Raw genomic sequence first — 15,085 nt, 5'->3', positions numbered from 1 at the left:
TTTCCTTAAATCAGCTAACCTGTAGGGGTATATAACTTCCTTAGCAGTAATTAAAGGGGTTACTCCCCAGGAAAAAAAAATGGTCAGACAGTACTGATAAGTACTGGAAGGGTTAAGATTTTACAAATCTGAATGCTATGAGGGCTCATTTTCGCAATATGATCTGTAGTAGTTTATCAGTATCTTTTTTGTTTAGATGGGACTTTTTGATCACTTTTTATAACATTTTTTCTGATTCTAACTAAATCATTAGTTACGCCTTCACCGTGTGACATCATAAACATTATATTTTAATAGTTCTGACAATTTTGCATACAGCAATACCAAATATGTTGTTTGTTTGTTTTTTTTGTAAAATTTGAAAAGAGGGGTCATTTAATTTTTTATTAGAGGAGGGAGTTTTATATAATTTTTAAAACATTTTGTTTCATTTTACCAAGTCCCCATAGGGGACGTTTATATGCAGTCATTAAATTAATTTACTGTAAAATGCTAAGCCTATTGCATAGCATTATACAGTGTTATATGCTCTTCACTGGTGCAGCCTGGCAGCGTCAATCTGGAGGCAGGTAAGGGGACCTTCTGCTGACATTTTAGCTCATTGGACCCCTGCAATCACGTTGCTGGGGTCCAATGAGCTCCCTGAGTTTAACCATCATTTGTACCTTTTAGGTGTCGTGATCGGCATTGATCACAGTGTCTGAAGGGTTAATGACGGGCAGCGGCAGAATCGCTTCTCCCCATCATTAGCGGCAAGTGTCTGGCTACTGATCAGCTAAGTGTCACCACTTGCCACTTATGAAGCAAAAGCAGCTCCTGCACTCTCTTCATATCCACTTAATACTCAAGACGACAAGGTGCTTTCCCAGACGACAAGGACATACATTTATGCCTCATGTTGTCCAGAAGTTAAAGTATCTCATTTGCTTCTAATGAAATTTTGGCCATACAGGCCTACATTTATTACTGGTTCTTATTAGCTATTTTCACAACACATGCTAAGGGTCTAATCACTATGTACAGTATTTTGTGCACATTTGATGTACAGGATTTGAAGCTGTGTTCAGTCATTTAGTTTACATTGAAATCTGCAGCATAAAATCTGCAACTTCAAATCCTGTGCATGAAATATGTGTGAATACACTCTTAAAGGAGAATTCTGGCCTCTTTTTTAAATAAAGTAATATACTGCTGGAGTGGGGGTGGGAATAAGGCATACTTAGCCCTGATCCCTGATACTCCTCAGCACCCATTTGCTTCCATCCAGTCCCCCACACTTTCTCTCTTCTTTCTGCTGCCGCAACAAATACTTGGAATAAGACCTGCAGGCTCAGAAGCACCCATCTTGGAAGCAGGAAAAAGAGAGAAGATTGGGGAAACCGGATGAAGGGGAATGGGCAGTGGAGTGACGTGTGTGTCACATGCTCCTCCATAAGACGCCATGATGCGGGCGGCAGAACGGGGCAGCGGCTGTGCTGCGGACTAGAGAACGGGGCAGCGGAGCATTCCACTAGGTATCGGATTTGGTATCGGGGACATTAGACGAGTCCCCGATAACCTGTAAATACCTGGTATCAGCCTCGATAACGATACTAGTATCGATATAGGGACATCCCTAAAATATATATTAGGCCTGCACAATATATCGCAATGGCAATCGAATGGCAATTATTGCTGATTGCGATATGTCAGTTTGGCCCTTGGCAAAATTTCAGGCTGCAGCAGCAGCGGCGGGTTAGGTTCCGGCAGTGGCTCAGGCTAGGACAGCAGTGGTGGCAGGTCAGGCTCAGGTTAAAGGGCATTCACGGTGGCGCAGCACTGCGTGGCAAACTGAGTGTAGAGGTCAGCGGGCGGAGCCACAACAGGTTAGGGGTCGGAGCCACCACCACTCCTGGACGGCTCATGCAGGGGAACTGCTATATAAGGGGAGAATGACGATGTGAGGAGGAATAGCTGTAAGAGGAGGGGGATGACTATTTGAGGGGAAATGGCTATATGAGGGAAGGGAAATGGATATATGAAGAGGAATGGCCATATGAGGAGGAATAACTATATGAGGGGGAGGGGATGACTGTATGAGGAATGACTACTATATGGGGGGGGGGAGGCTATATTAGGGGGAGAAGATTACTATATGAGGGGGGGAATGACATTATGAGGGGGAGGGGGAATGGCTATATGAATTTCATATAGTCATCCCTCTTCATAAAGCAGCCCGCCCATATAGCCTGTGCCCCCCCCCCCATATGAGCCATATAGTCATGAATGGATATGTGACATGGGGGGGGATTTCACCATTTGTTTATTATATTGCAATCGTATATCGAAATTGCTATATTTTCCTCCATAATTGCAATTGCACATTTTCCCCAAATCCTGCAGCACTAATATATATATATATATATATATATATATATATATATATATATATACATACAAGGGTTGGCGTGAGACAGCACCGGGGACCAACCTTCATGCATGTGAAACACCCAGGCAGCCAGCCTGGTGTTAATGTGTGCAAAGTCCAGGAATCACAGCACCAATAGGTCAAGGATCTTCATAAGCTGGTTTCTTTATTCACCCCAAAAATACAACGTTTCGGCAACAATAGCCTTTATCAAGCATATATATATATATCAGTGTATGTGTGTATATTAAATGGAGTGAGCGTGAAAATGTCTGGCTCATCACTGGACGAGGGTGAGAACTTTTATTGAGGTAGCAGGCAGACGTCACTGGATGGGCCGAATTCGTACACTTTAGTTGGCCAGGCACCTGTGGTGACGTGTTGTCTATATTAGGTAGCTTCTAATACCCAGGGATTCCCTACATCCAGCTGGCAGTAGGGGAGGCTAAAAATGGTTTACAGGCAGGATCAAAAATACAAAACTTGCTCATCATATACAGGTACAGAGATTTATGTAAGGCTTCTTTCACGCTACCGTCACGTCCCTGCATTTTGTCAATTTTCGTTATTTTAATGGCCATTCTGTAAAAAAAAAAACAGACCTGTTTCATCCGTTACCAGCCGTTATTTCATCCGTTATAGTCCGTTATTTTATTTCCATGTTCTGAGCATGCTCAGTACAAATAACGGATCATAACAGACGTTAAAACAACACGCACTAACGGATGTCAATTGTGAACATCCGTCACCCATAGATTCAATGTTGACATTTTTATGGCCGTTCTTCCACCGCTGTTTTTGACGGGACAAAAATTAGTGCATGCACCATCTTTTGTGCCATTAAAAATAAAGGCCGTTAGTCATAACGGGACATAACTGGTGCTGCAGGATAGTCAAAAAAATCCCATTGACATGAATGTATTAGGGACTTTCAGACGGGAGTTTTTGCAGGGTAACAATGGTAGTGTGAAAGGGGCCTAAGCTTGGTTTTGGATGAATAACCTCCTTAACAAACATTTATTTCACATAGACCTCATACGGCTACATTGAATGAAACATTAAAACGCTATGGCTCTTGGGACACAGTGATGTAAAAAAAAAATAAAAAATCTTTTCTGCCTTAAGGGCCAAAACAGCTGCGGCACCAAGGTTCCGAAATTCTAGTGACTCTTGCTGTTTGTAATTTACATTACTTGCCACTTTTACTTGTTTACTTCTCTTATTGTAACGGAATATGTTGCCACTATGTAAACATTATTATTTATATGGACATCTTTGGTATCTGACAGATTCTGTATTGATAATGGTGCAATGATCGCCCAAGCAGGATGGGAAATGTTCCGTTCAGGTCAAGTAACAGAACTTCAAGATTCCTGGATAACTCAACGGTCAGTGTCTCTCACAGTTTAATACAGTACTGAATACAGGACTGGATATAAAAAGAGAAGATCTGTACATTATTTATTTCATACAGTTTGACACAAATATGCAACAGTTTAGCAGTGTTTTATGCAAATTGCCAGGAGTGAATTATAAAAGGAAATGTATGAGCGCCATACCAGACTGCAGCAAATAAGTGCTAGCAGGATAAAATAAACTATGGCCCAGATTTATCAGACTATGTGAGAGAAAAATTCAAGTGGTTTTCCCAAAGCAACCAATCACAGCTCAGCTTTCACTTTACCAGAGCTTGTTAGCTGAGCTGTGATTGGTTGCTGGGGAATATCCCTCTATTGTTTGCTCTCACACAGTTTGATGAATCTTCAGTTTAGCTGATCATTGTTTGTAAAGATATAAAACTGTCTTTTTTGTTAGCAACTAAAGAGTCAAGCTGGCGTTACTGAGCTGTAGCAGCGCCTCCTCCCTGCTTGGAATGACTGACATACTGCACTGGAAGCAGAGTCTTGTACATCAATTATGTGGGGTGGTGGAGTGAGGAGGCGCTGCTGCAGCTCAGCACCACACCTTGAATTTTTATCTGCTAACCTAAAAAGGCACTTTTGGCTAGGTTTACACTAAGGAATTTCTGGACCAGCACTAGGACTGCACTGACAATGCTGTAAAGATAGAGGGCAATATATTCCCCACGGATTACTGCATAAAGAATGACCTAGATTATTCTTTAGGTGGCAGAATTTCAGCTGCTGGAAAAAAGTGTGGGCTATGCTGTGGCATCCCAATGACAGCAATTGGATTCTGCTGAATCAGAATTTCTTTGCATAATTTCTAAGCAGTATTACACTCTGAAATTCTGCAGTATTAACCTAGCCTTAGAACTTTACAAACAGCGATCAGCAAAACTAAAGATATGGTTCATTTCATCCCCCTAGCACCTATTTGATGGGATCAGCAGCTATGTACATGGTGTGGAGCTGACATATTCCCTTAAAGGATTGGGACACATTGGTTTTATTGTGCATATCCGGCATGTCAGAATGGATGTTCACCGGGTGGGGAGGGGGTCTCCAGAAACGTCCAGGGCGGGCTGGTTCATGTACAGATTTTAAAGAACAGAAGACTGTGGAAACATTAGAGACATCTCATAGTTTAATTTCTTTAACTCTCTCTTTAATTCAGTTTAGAACTAGTGGTGCATACAATGATCTCGGTTATATTCATTATTGGAACCTGTTTATTCTGGCAGACATTGGAGTAAATGTAGGTCTTCAGACAACCAAAAAAAGCCTCCTAGCTATACAGGGGATAATGTCTTACCCTCTTTATGGTTTTCACAGGTACCGGACTGATGAAGTGGAGGTGACATGGAGAGACTGAAATGAAGCCACCTATAATATGGGGGAGATTTATCAAAGCTTGTGCAAAAAAAACGTTCAGCAGTTGCCTATTGTAACCATTCAGATTCCACTTTCATTTTTAAAGATTAAAGCTGGAATCCGATTGGTTGCTATAGGCAACTGTGCCAATGTTCTCCTACACAAGGTTTGTGTGTGTTTATATTGGAACCTGGGTTTAAATAATTGAGTACCAGTACTTTGTCCACTTTTAGCAGGAGAGTTGGCATATATCTTAAGCTCTGTTAGGATCTGCATCATTGTTTCATAAACGAAAGGCACAAGGCAGTGCCAGATTCACTGCACCATTGTGACTTGCAGACCCCATTAAATTATAATGGGGGCCTGTGGACTGTGAGTCTATCAACCTAATTAGAAAAACCGAGCTACATGCTATGCTATTCTTCCCACCAAAAGCGCCAGAATCTGCAACAGAGACACCAGAGGAGGTGTGAACAGAGCCTTAACCGATAATATGTCCCACCTGTATGTTGGCTTGTAATTTTATATTGAACCAATTTTTTTTTCTTTTAATGGCAATAAAAACTATGAGCGACAGGAGTACTTGTGTGACCAGGGCAAAATTTGTCATTTTTAATGTTACTGAACTGAATTTTTAGTGATGTACCTGACCCCTCCTAGAGGAAGTGCTTAATAACTTAGTAGTTTAATAACACAAACCAGAGGACTCATCTCCATACAATAGAACATAGACTGCCCTTTGCTACAATAAAAGTAAAGCTTGCAGTCCAACCTCTGTAAATTACACACAAACAATCAGTCGCGATGAATGACTGCAAACTAGCAAACTTCAGCAAATGTGATCAGCCATGGCAGATTATTATTATAATTTTTTTTTGCTGTGGTTGGCTGAAAAAAACTGTATGAACGGTTGTTTTCAGCCAATCACTTACTGGGTGTATGAACTGTGTGACAGGACCTTTTCTGTAGTGTTATAGCCTTTACTGCCATGTGCAATATCTTTGTAGGAAGTGGTTTATCGGCAGAGTCTCCTACTTGTAAAGCTGCATCCTGGCCTTTAAGGGGGAAACTTACTAAGACCTGCATTTCTCATGGCAATAGTAAACGCCCACCAGTGTACCCTCATGCTGGTTTTATCACACGTCTTGATAAATCCAGGCACTTCTAAAACTGTCCTTGCAGATTTCTGCTACAATTTACACCTGCTAGCCCAGATAACTTGTAGTAAATTTGTTGCATGAGGGTGACCATGCCCCTTCTGCACTAAGTTCTGCCCACTCGGCAAACAGCGCAAAGTGGTCACAAAATATTTGCGTAATCGTTTTAAGACCATTTGGCCCACCCCTATGTGTTTTTCTAAGATGCTTAGATATCAATAACTTTCAGGAAGGTCCTATCTCCTGTCCAGAATGGCGAGGATGCTCCTCTACAGATGATGTCCCTCTGTACTGTGCATTTTCCTAGTTCTGAAGTCTCACTGTGCACTGAGGCATCCTGAGGTCCTCCCAGCCTGGATAGAGCATCTGGTTTTGTATAAAGCCACTTTCACACTGCCGTTATGACACAGCGGTGTGACAGCCGTCGGGGAATCCAGGGGAATAGCGGGGGACAAAATACTGCAAGTGCCTTCTTCTCCACCTACAAAACAACGGCGTCCGATGGACCCCATTGACTATAATGGGATCCATCAAGAACTGTTGTTACCCGTTGTTGCCCATTGTGACCCGTCCAGATAACTGCCGTTAAAGTAAAAAAAAAAAAAAAAAAAAAAAAAAGACAGAACTTAATGGCTGTTCACGACTGGGACCAGATTTATCAATGTCAGAAACCAAAAGGGTCTGATTTTGTCCATGACAACCAATCGCAGCTCAAGATATAAAAAGTTGTTGACAAAACCAGACAGTTTTGGTTTCAGGCAGATAAAAAAATCTGGGCCACAATCTTTTATTAGTTTTATGTATTTTAGAAACTACTCTGGTTTATTACTTTTGATGTTTGCTTAACCCCTTAAAAACTACGGAAGTAAATGTACATCCTGGTTTGGCAGTACTTCGCGCACCAGGACGTACATTTACGTCCTGTGTATGACCGCGAGCATCGGAGCGGTGTTCGCGGTAATGGCCGACACCCGCGATCGCGCAGATGTCCGCCATTTAACCACTCAGATCCCGTAATCAGTACAGATCACGGCAATGCGCATGTTAAAATAGATGATCGGATCGCCTGCAAAGTGTTAAAAAATAAATAAATAAAAGTTGAAAAATGTAAAAAGAAAAAAAGTGAAAAATCCCCACCCACAATAAAAATTGTCCGTTTTTCCCATTTTACCCCCAAAAAGCGTACATTTTTTTTTTTAAACAAACATATTTGGTATCACCGCGTGCGTAAATGTTAGTGATCCCGTACGGTGAACAGCGTAAACGTAAAAAATAAAAGAGAGTCCAAAAATGCTGCTTTTTTTTGTCACATTTTATTCCCCCCAAAAATAATAAAAAATGATCTAAAAGTTTTATATGTGAAAATGTTATTAAAAAGAACAGATGATGGCGCAAAAAATGAGCCCTCATACCGCCCTATATACGGAAAAATGTAAAAGTTATCGGTGGTTAAAATAGGGCGATTTTAGATTACTGATTTTGTACAAAAAGTTAGATTTTTTTTTAAGCGGTACAGAAATATAGAAGTATCTAGCCATGGGTATCATTTTAATTGTATTGACCCACATAGTAAAGAACACATGTCATTTTTACCGTAAAGTGTACCATGCGAAAATGAAACCCTCCAAAATGTGCAAAATTGTGGTTTTCATTTAAATTTCATCCCTAAAAAAATATTTTTTGGGGTTCGCCATAAATTTTATGGTAAAATGAGAGGTTTCATTACAATTGGTCACGCAAAAAACAAGCCCTTATATGGGTCTGTAGATGGAAATATAAACGTTATTGATTTTAGAAGGCGAGGAGGAAAAAAACAAAAAACGCAAAAATAAAATTGGCCTGATCCTTAAAGGGGTACTCCACTTTTTTTATATAAACTGGTGCCAGAAAGTTAAACAGATTTGTAAATTACTTCTATTAAAAAATCTTAATCCTTCCAGTGCTTATCAGCTGCTATTATGAGTTCTTTACTTTTTGAATTTCCTGTCTGCCTGACCACAGTGCTCTCTGCTGACACCTCTGTCCATGTCAGGAACTGTATATAGTAGGAGCAAATCCCCATAGAAAACATATATTGCTCTGGACAGTTCCTAAAATGGACAGAGGTGTCAGCAGAGAGCACATTCAAAAAGTAAAGAACTTCTTGTGGATCATAACAGCAGCTGATAATTACAGTAAGGATTAAGATTTTTTAATAGAAATAATTTACAAATCTGTTGAACTTTCTGGCACCAGTTGATTTAAAAAAAAAATAATAATTGTTCCTGTGCAGTACCCCTTTAACCCCTTAAGGACCCAGCCATTTTACACCTTAGGACCCGGCCATTTTTTGAACATCTGATCACTGTCACTTTAAACATTAATAACTCTGGAATGCTTTTACTTATCATTCTGATTCCGAGATTATTTTTTCGTGACATATTCTACTTTAACATAGTGGTAAAATTTTGTGGTATCTTGCATCCTTTCTTGGTGAAAAATCCCTAACTTTGAAGCTCTTCTTGTAAGGAAAATGGATATTCCCCAAAAAATAAATTTTATTCACATTTCCAATATGTCTACTTTATGTTTGCATCATAAAATTGACATGTTTTTACTTTTGTAAGACACCAGAGGGCTTCAAAGTTCAGCAGCAATTTTCCAATTTTTCACAAAATTTTCAAACTCGCTATTTTTCAGGGACCAGTTCAGGTTTGAAGTGGATTTGAAGGGTCTTCATATTAGAAATACCCCACAAATGACCCCATTATAAAAACTGCACCCCCCCCAAAGTATTCAAAATGACATTCAGTCAGCATTTTAACCCTTTAGGTGTTTCACAGGAATAGCAGCAAAGTGAAGGAGAAAATTCACAATCTTCATTTTTTACACTTGCATGTTCTTGTAAACCCAATTTTGGAATTTTTACAAGGGTAAAAGGAGAAAATGTATACTTATATTTGTAGCCCAATTTCTCTCGAGTAAGGACATACCTCATATGTCTATGTAAATTGTTCGGCGGGCGCAGTAGAGGGCTCAGATTCGAAGGAGCGACAAGGGGATTTTGGAGAGTATGTTTTTCTGAAATGGTTTTTGGGGGGCATGTTGCATTTAAGAAGCCCCTATGGTGCCAGAACAGCAACAAAAAAAACACATGGCATACCATTTTGGAAACTAGACCCCTTGAGGAACGTAACAAGGAATTAAGTGAGCCTTAATACCCCACAGGTGTTTCACGACTTTTGCATATGTAAAAAAAAAAATAAAAAATTTTCACTAAAATTTGTTTCCCCCCAAATTTCAAAGTTTTACAAGGGTTAATAGCAGAAAATACCCCCCAAAATTTGTAACCCCATCTCTTCTGAGTATGGAGGTACCCCATAAGTTGACCTGAAGTGCACTACAGGCGAACTACAATGCTCAGAAGAGAAGGAGTCATATTTGGCTTTTTGAGAGAAAATTTTGCTCGGGGGCCATGTCGCATTTAGGAAGCCCCTATGGTGCCAGGACAGCAAAAAAAAAAAACACATGGCATACCATTTTGGAAACTAGACCCCTTGAGGAACGTAACAAGGAATGAAGTGAGCCTAAATACCCCACAGGGGTTTCACGACTTTTGCATATGTACACATTTTTTTTATTTTTTACTAAAATGTGGGTTTCCCCCCCCTGAATTTCACATTTTTTCAAGGGTTAATAGCAGAGAAGACCCCCAAAAATTTGTAACCCCCATCTCTTCTGAGTATGGAAGTACCCCATAAGTGGACCTGAAGTGTACTGCAGGGGCGCTACAATGCTCAGAAGAAAAGGAGTCACATTTGCAAACTTTGCTGAAATGGGGGGGGACATGTCGCATTTAGGAAGCCCCTATGGTGCCAGGACAGCAAAAAAAAACACATGGCATACCATTTTGGAAACTAGACCCCTTGAGGAACGTAACAAGGGGTAAAGTAAGCCTTAATACCCCACAGGGGTTTCACGACTTTTGCATATGTTAAAAAAAATTTTTTTTTCACTAAAATGTGAGTTTTCCCCAATAGCAGAAAAGACCGCCCACAATTTCTAAATACATTTCTTTGGAGTAAGGACATACCTTATTTTTTGATGATAATGGCTCGGCGGATGCACAGCAGGTCTTGCTGGAGTGGGAGGGCAGTCAGGGGCCTTGAGCTTCATATGGAGCCAGGATGTGGGACCCCCCCCCCCCCCCCTCAAGGAGTGTTAATGGGGGAGCACTGAGCCCTAAAATAGGGGAACATTATGGGGGACAATGGACTGTAACTGGGGTATACAGGTGGGGTACAGAGGCCCGTAATATGGGGTACAGTGAGCCAGAAAATTATAAATTATAATAAAAAAGGATATATTCTCAGAATGATGACCCAGAGCATAGCCAAAACAAAAAAAAATAAAATATGCCCGCCCCAAACCCTATGCTCTGAGTCATCATTCTGGGAATGTGATGTGTGTGGCCGTCCCTAACCTGTTGCCTCAAATGCGCACCCCGCTCAGGTGGAGAGAGCGCTGTGCATTTGAGGCAACATAAAAAAGTCCCCGATGATAGTGACTCAGTGACCTATGGGTCTTTTTTTTTTTTATGGTTTTTGGGGCAATTTAGAGATTTATGGGGTTAAAAATTTGGAATGTACTCTGGACTTGGTACATTAGTCAAATTATGGAAAATTTACATAAGGGAAAATTTAGGACTCCCTGAAGCAGTTTATGCAGAGGCCCGGATTATCTGGGCAAGTGTCACATTGATATGTGGTGTCCTTCCGAATCCCCTTCCTGAAAAACACACTGCATTTTTTCTGGGTTCGTCCCTTCTTTCCAGTGGGGGGGATCACACCTGGAAAGTGCTGGCCTGGGACGATCCTGGTGCCTATAACTCCAAACCCTTGGGAAGTCCTGCCTGATCTTTCCCGGTCAGCAAAGATCAGGTACCTTCTTGGTACTGGAGGAATGTCCCTGTGTTGCCAGCGTACTGGGATAGTACAAAAGCGTTGTACATGGCAACCTGTACCATGTAGACCGCAACTTTTTTGTACCATGCCCATGTTTTCTGCATGGTGTTATATGGCTTGAGGACTTGATCTGAGAGATCAACTCCCCCCATATACCGATTGTAGTCCAGAATACAATCGGGTTTGAGGACCGGTCCCACGGTACCTCACACAGGGACAGGGGTGCTGCCGTTCCCATGAATAGTGGTGAGTATAAGGACATTCCTCTTATCCTTATACTTCACCAACAACAGGCTATCATGGGTCAGGGCACGGGACTTACCCTTGGGGATAGGCGTCTGGACCAAATTTAGAGGGAGGCCTCTCTGGTTCCTCCGCACGGTCCCACAAGTGGACGTGGATCTGGCGGAAAGGGATTTGAACATAGGGATGCTGGTATAAAAGTTATCCACGTATACGTGGAAACCCTTATCCAGCAATGGGTGCATAAGGTCCCAAACGATTTTCCCGCTAACACCCAGAGTGGGGGGACATTCTGGGGGTTCAATACGGGAATCTCGTCCCTCATGTACTCTAAACTTGCAAGTGTACCCAAAGGTACTCGCGCAGAGTTTATATAGCTTCACGCCATACCACGCCCGCTTCGAGGGAATATACTGGCAGAAGATGAGTCTCCCCTTAAAACTAATGAGAGACTCATCTACAGAGAGGTCCCTGAGCAATACGTAGGCCTCCAAAAATTTGGCCCCAAAGTGATCGATGACCGGCCTCACTTTGTAAAGCCGGTCATGGGCGGGATCACCTTGGGGCAGACATGCCGCATTATCTGCATAATGCAGGCATTTCCGAATCGCCTCTAACCGCTTCCGTGTCATCACCATACTGTAAAGCAGGGTCTGGAAGAGGACGTCCCCGCTCCAGTAATGACGAGCACTTGGTTTTTTGACCAGGCCAATATGCAGCGTGAGGCCCCAAAGTGTCCTCATTTCCGCTGCATCAATGGCACGCCATTCATTGGACCTGGCCAAAAATGAATTGGGGTGGTGGGCAATGAACTGCTGGGCATACAAGTTTGTTTGCTCCACCATGTGATTGACCAGGCTTTCACTGAAAAAAAAACTTTAAAAAGTCCAGATCAGTGAATCCAGCATGGTCAATCCGGATTCCTGAATCGCCAACAAACTCAGGAATCCGTGGCTGATAACCCTCTGGGGAGCTCCGGTGCACTTGTCTGGGGGGGCTGGACTCCTATTACGAGCGGCATTGCCACTCGTACTAGTGTCGGCCACTGGATCACTCTCATGGGGGGTGCGTGGCTCCGCCTCCTTACAGGGGACTCCTCATCACTGCTAGATGATGAGGAGGACGAGGAAGAACACAGAATCGTAAAGCGTAAACCTCCTCTGCCGAAAATGCCCGGCGGGCCATCGCCTTTTTTCTACGGTGGCGGGGAGGGGCAGGGAAGTGTGTGGTGCTTGGTGTAAACTTACAGGAAAAAAGAAAGCTACGGCCCCAAAAAAAATGGGTGGCACTCACAGCACCCTGAACCCCTAATAGGGCCAAGGGGTCACACGGATCAGGTGACAGCGGACACTTGGGGACCTATTGGGGGGGGGGGGGGGTTTACTTTTTTTTTTTCACAGTTTTTTCACTTTTACTTTCGTTTTGATTCCCTACCAGTCCCTGGAAAAAGCTCACCCTGATCTAATGGGGTCCTCTTCTTCCTGAGGGTCTACGATGCTCCGAGGGGGGATCCCGGTCCTTATCTTCCCGCTCTGCCCGCTGACTGAACTCAGTAAGCACGGAGAGAAGGAGCCGCTAACCCCTCCTCTGCCGCACTACTATTGGCCGGACGATCGCCGGCCAATAGCAGCGTTGCTGGGGAGGTGACAGTATTGTCACCTCTCCCCAGCAATGGCAGGTTATTGGCGGTGTATCGTATACCGCCGATCACCATTTATTACCGGGTCATCGGGATCACAATTGACCCGAATGACCGGAATCGGCGCAGATCGCTGGCGTGAATTCGCCTGCGATCTGTGCCGATCGCCGACATGTGGGGGTCCCGGGACCCCCCTCGGCATTTGCACAGCATGCCTGCTGAACGATTTCAGCAGGCATGCCGTTCCTATCTCCGCCCGGCAGAGACCGGAATGACTCAGGACGTATGCATACGTCCTGGGTCCTTAAGTACCAGGGTCCCAAGACGTATGCATACGTCTTGGTTCCTGAACAGGTTAAGGTGACAATGGGCTTGGTCCTTTAGGGGTTAAAAGTGAAGTTTTTATTGCCAAATCTTTCAAGGATGGTATCATACAAATTAATGCTGGTTGGTGAAGAGCTTCAGAACAGCTGTATATTTATGGCAATGACAACCCAGAGGTTGTCGTTGCTAATCAATATCTCAGATGCACAGTGCACTTTATTATTTATTAATCTTGTGTGTCTAGCAGAGAGATTGCAGAAGTTGGCTTGTTTATGCTGTACATTGTGGTTTGTAGATCTATTTTAAGATGGAGGCTTTTACTGTGTTGCAATTGTTCTCACAAAATATGTAGTTCCAATACAAGGGTTCTGATAGCAAGATTTAGGTCAACTTAAATATAGGGCAGCTATTTAGTTAAATGTCCACTTTCATTATGCAAAACTTTTGACATGTCAAAAGTTTGGATCAGCGAGACTCTGAGTGTTAAGGAGAAGTTCTCACCCGGTTCAGTGTCACATGATCAAGACAAACTCTCCATGTTAGGCCGCGTTCACACAACGTAAATTCCGCACATCTACATGAATTCTGTATCCGCATTGGTTTGGTGCAGAATGTTAAAGATGCAGAATTTGTGTGGAATCCATGCGGAAATGTTCACACAGATTCCGCATATTTTCTTCGCAGCCACCCGGGACTCCTGCACTGCTGCTGTACTACTACATCTCCCATCATGGAAGACTTGTTTCCCTGATAGGAGTAGTAATTCCCCAGCTGCAGGAGCAGACTACTGTAGCGATAGTAGTACTCTGTTCTAGCCTGTTCCATGTTGGGAGTGAGCAGTACATGGGCTGAGGGATTGATCGCATCAGATTTCACTTCTGATTGTGGCGCAATGCCGGCCGCTGCCCTGGCAGGAGCCATCTCTCCTACTACAGCTTCCATCATGGAACAGACACTGTTCATGATGGGAGCTGTAGTAGGAGAGATGGCTCCTGCCAGGGAAGCGGGTGACATTGCATCGCGAGCCCTGCCCGGCAATCTATATTAAAAACCATGATCCGCACTATAGAATTTAAAAAACCCTGCCGGAAGCCCTGAATGCCTACTTGGTGCCAGCTATTCAGGGCTCCCGGCAGGGTTTTTTAAATTCTATAGTGCAGATCATGGTTTTTCATATAGATTTCCGGCCAGAGCTTGCGGTGCAATGTCACCCGCTTCCCTGGCAGGAGCCATCTCTCCTACTAAAGCTCCCATCATGAACAGTGTCTGTTCCATGATGGAAGCTGTAGTAAGAGAGATGGCTCCTGCCAGGGCAGCGGGCGGCAGTGCGCCACAATATCCTGATTGCCATCTATAAAAGGAAATCTGCAGTTTAAGACCCTTATCCCAGCATTTGGACCCCCACGGCTCTGCTGTGGCTCTCCAGTGCAGGAGGGGTGTTCGTGCATCGGCCTCAGTAAGATCGACAACACGCGCATTAGCCGTAGCAAGGCCGGGTCCCTGTGTGTGATTTCGCGAGGGGAAAAGTGTCTTACACTGGAGTAGTCCTTAAACCCCTTAAGGACGCAGGGCGTACCTGTACGCCCTGAGTCTACTCC

At 43.2% G+C, this 15,085-nt stretch overlaps 1 protein-coding gene across 3 annotated transcripts in view; it reads left to right on the top strand.

The window, feature by feature from the left end:
• OSGEP (O-sialoglycoprotein endopeptidase) overlaps window positions 1-5,760 on the top strand; it is a 100,661-nt gene extending 94,901 nt beyond the window's left edge. For all 3 annotated transcript variants that reach the window (XM_056528497.1, XM_056528508.1, XM_056528492.1), the window contains 2 exons: window positions 3,697-3,795; window positions 5,143-5,760. In XM_056528497.1, coding sequence (XP_056384472.1) covers window positions 3,697-3,795; window positions 5,143-5,182 — 139 coding nt within the window. In that variant the 3' untranslated portion in view covers window positions 5,183-5,760. The remainder of the gene's footprint in view (window positions 1-3,696; window positions 3,796-5,142) is intronic.
• The last annotated feature ends 9,325 nt before the right edge of the window (window positions 5,761-15,085 follow it).

Source organism: Hyla sarda, chromosome 1 (assembly GCF_029499605.1).
Source record: "Hyla sarda isolate aHylSar1 chromosome 1, aHylSar1.hap1, whole genome shotgun sequence".
Classification (NCBI taxonomy): domain Eukaryota; kingdom Metazoa; phylum Chordata; class Amphibia; order Anura; family Hylidae; genus Hyla; species Hyla sarda.
This window is presented reverse-complemented; position numbering and strand designations above follow the sequence as displayed.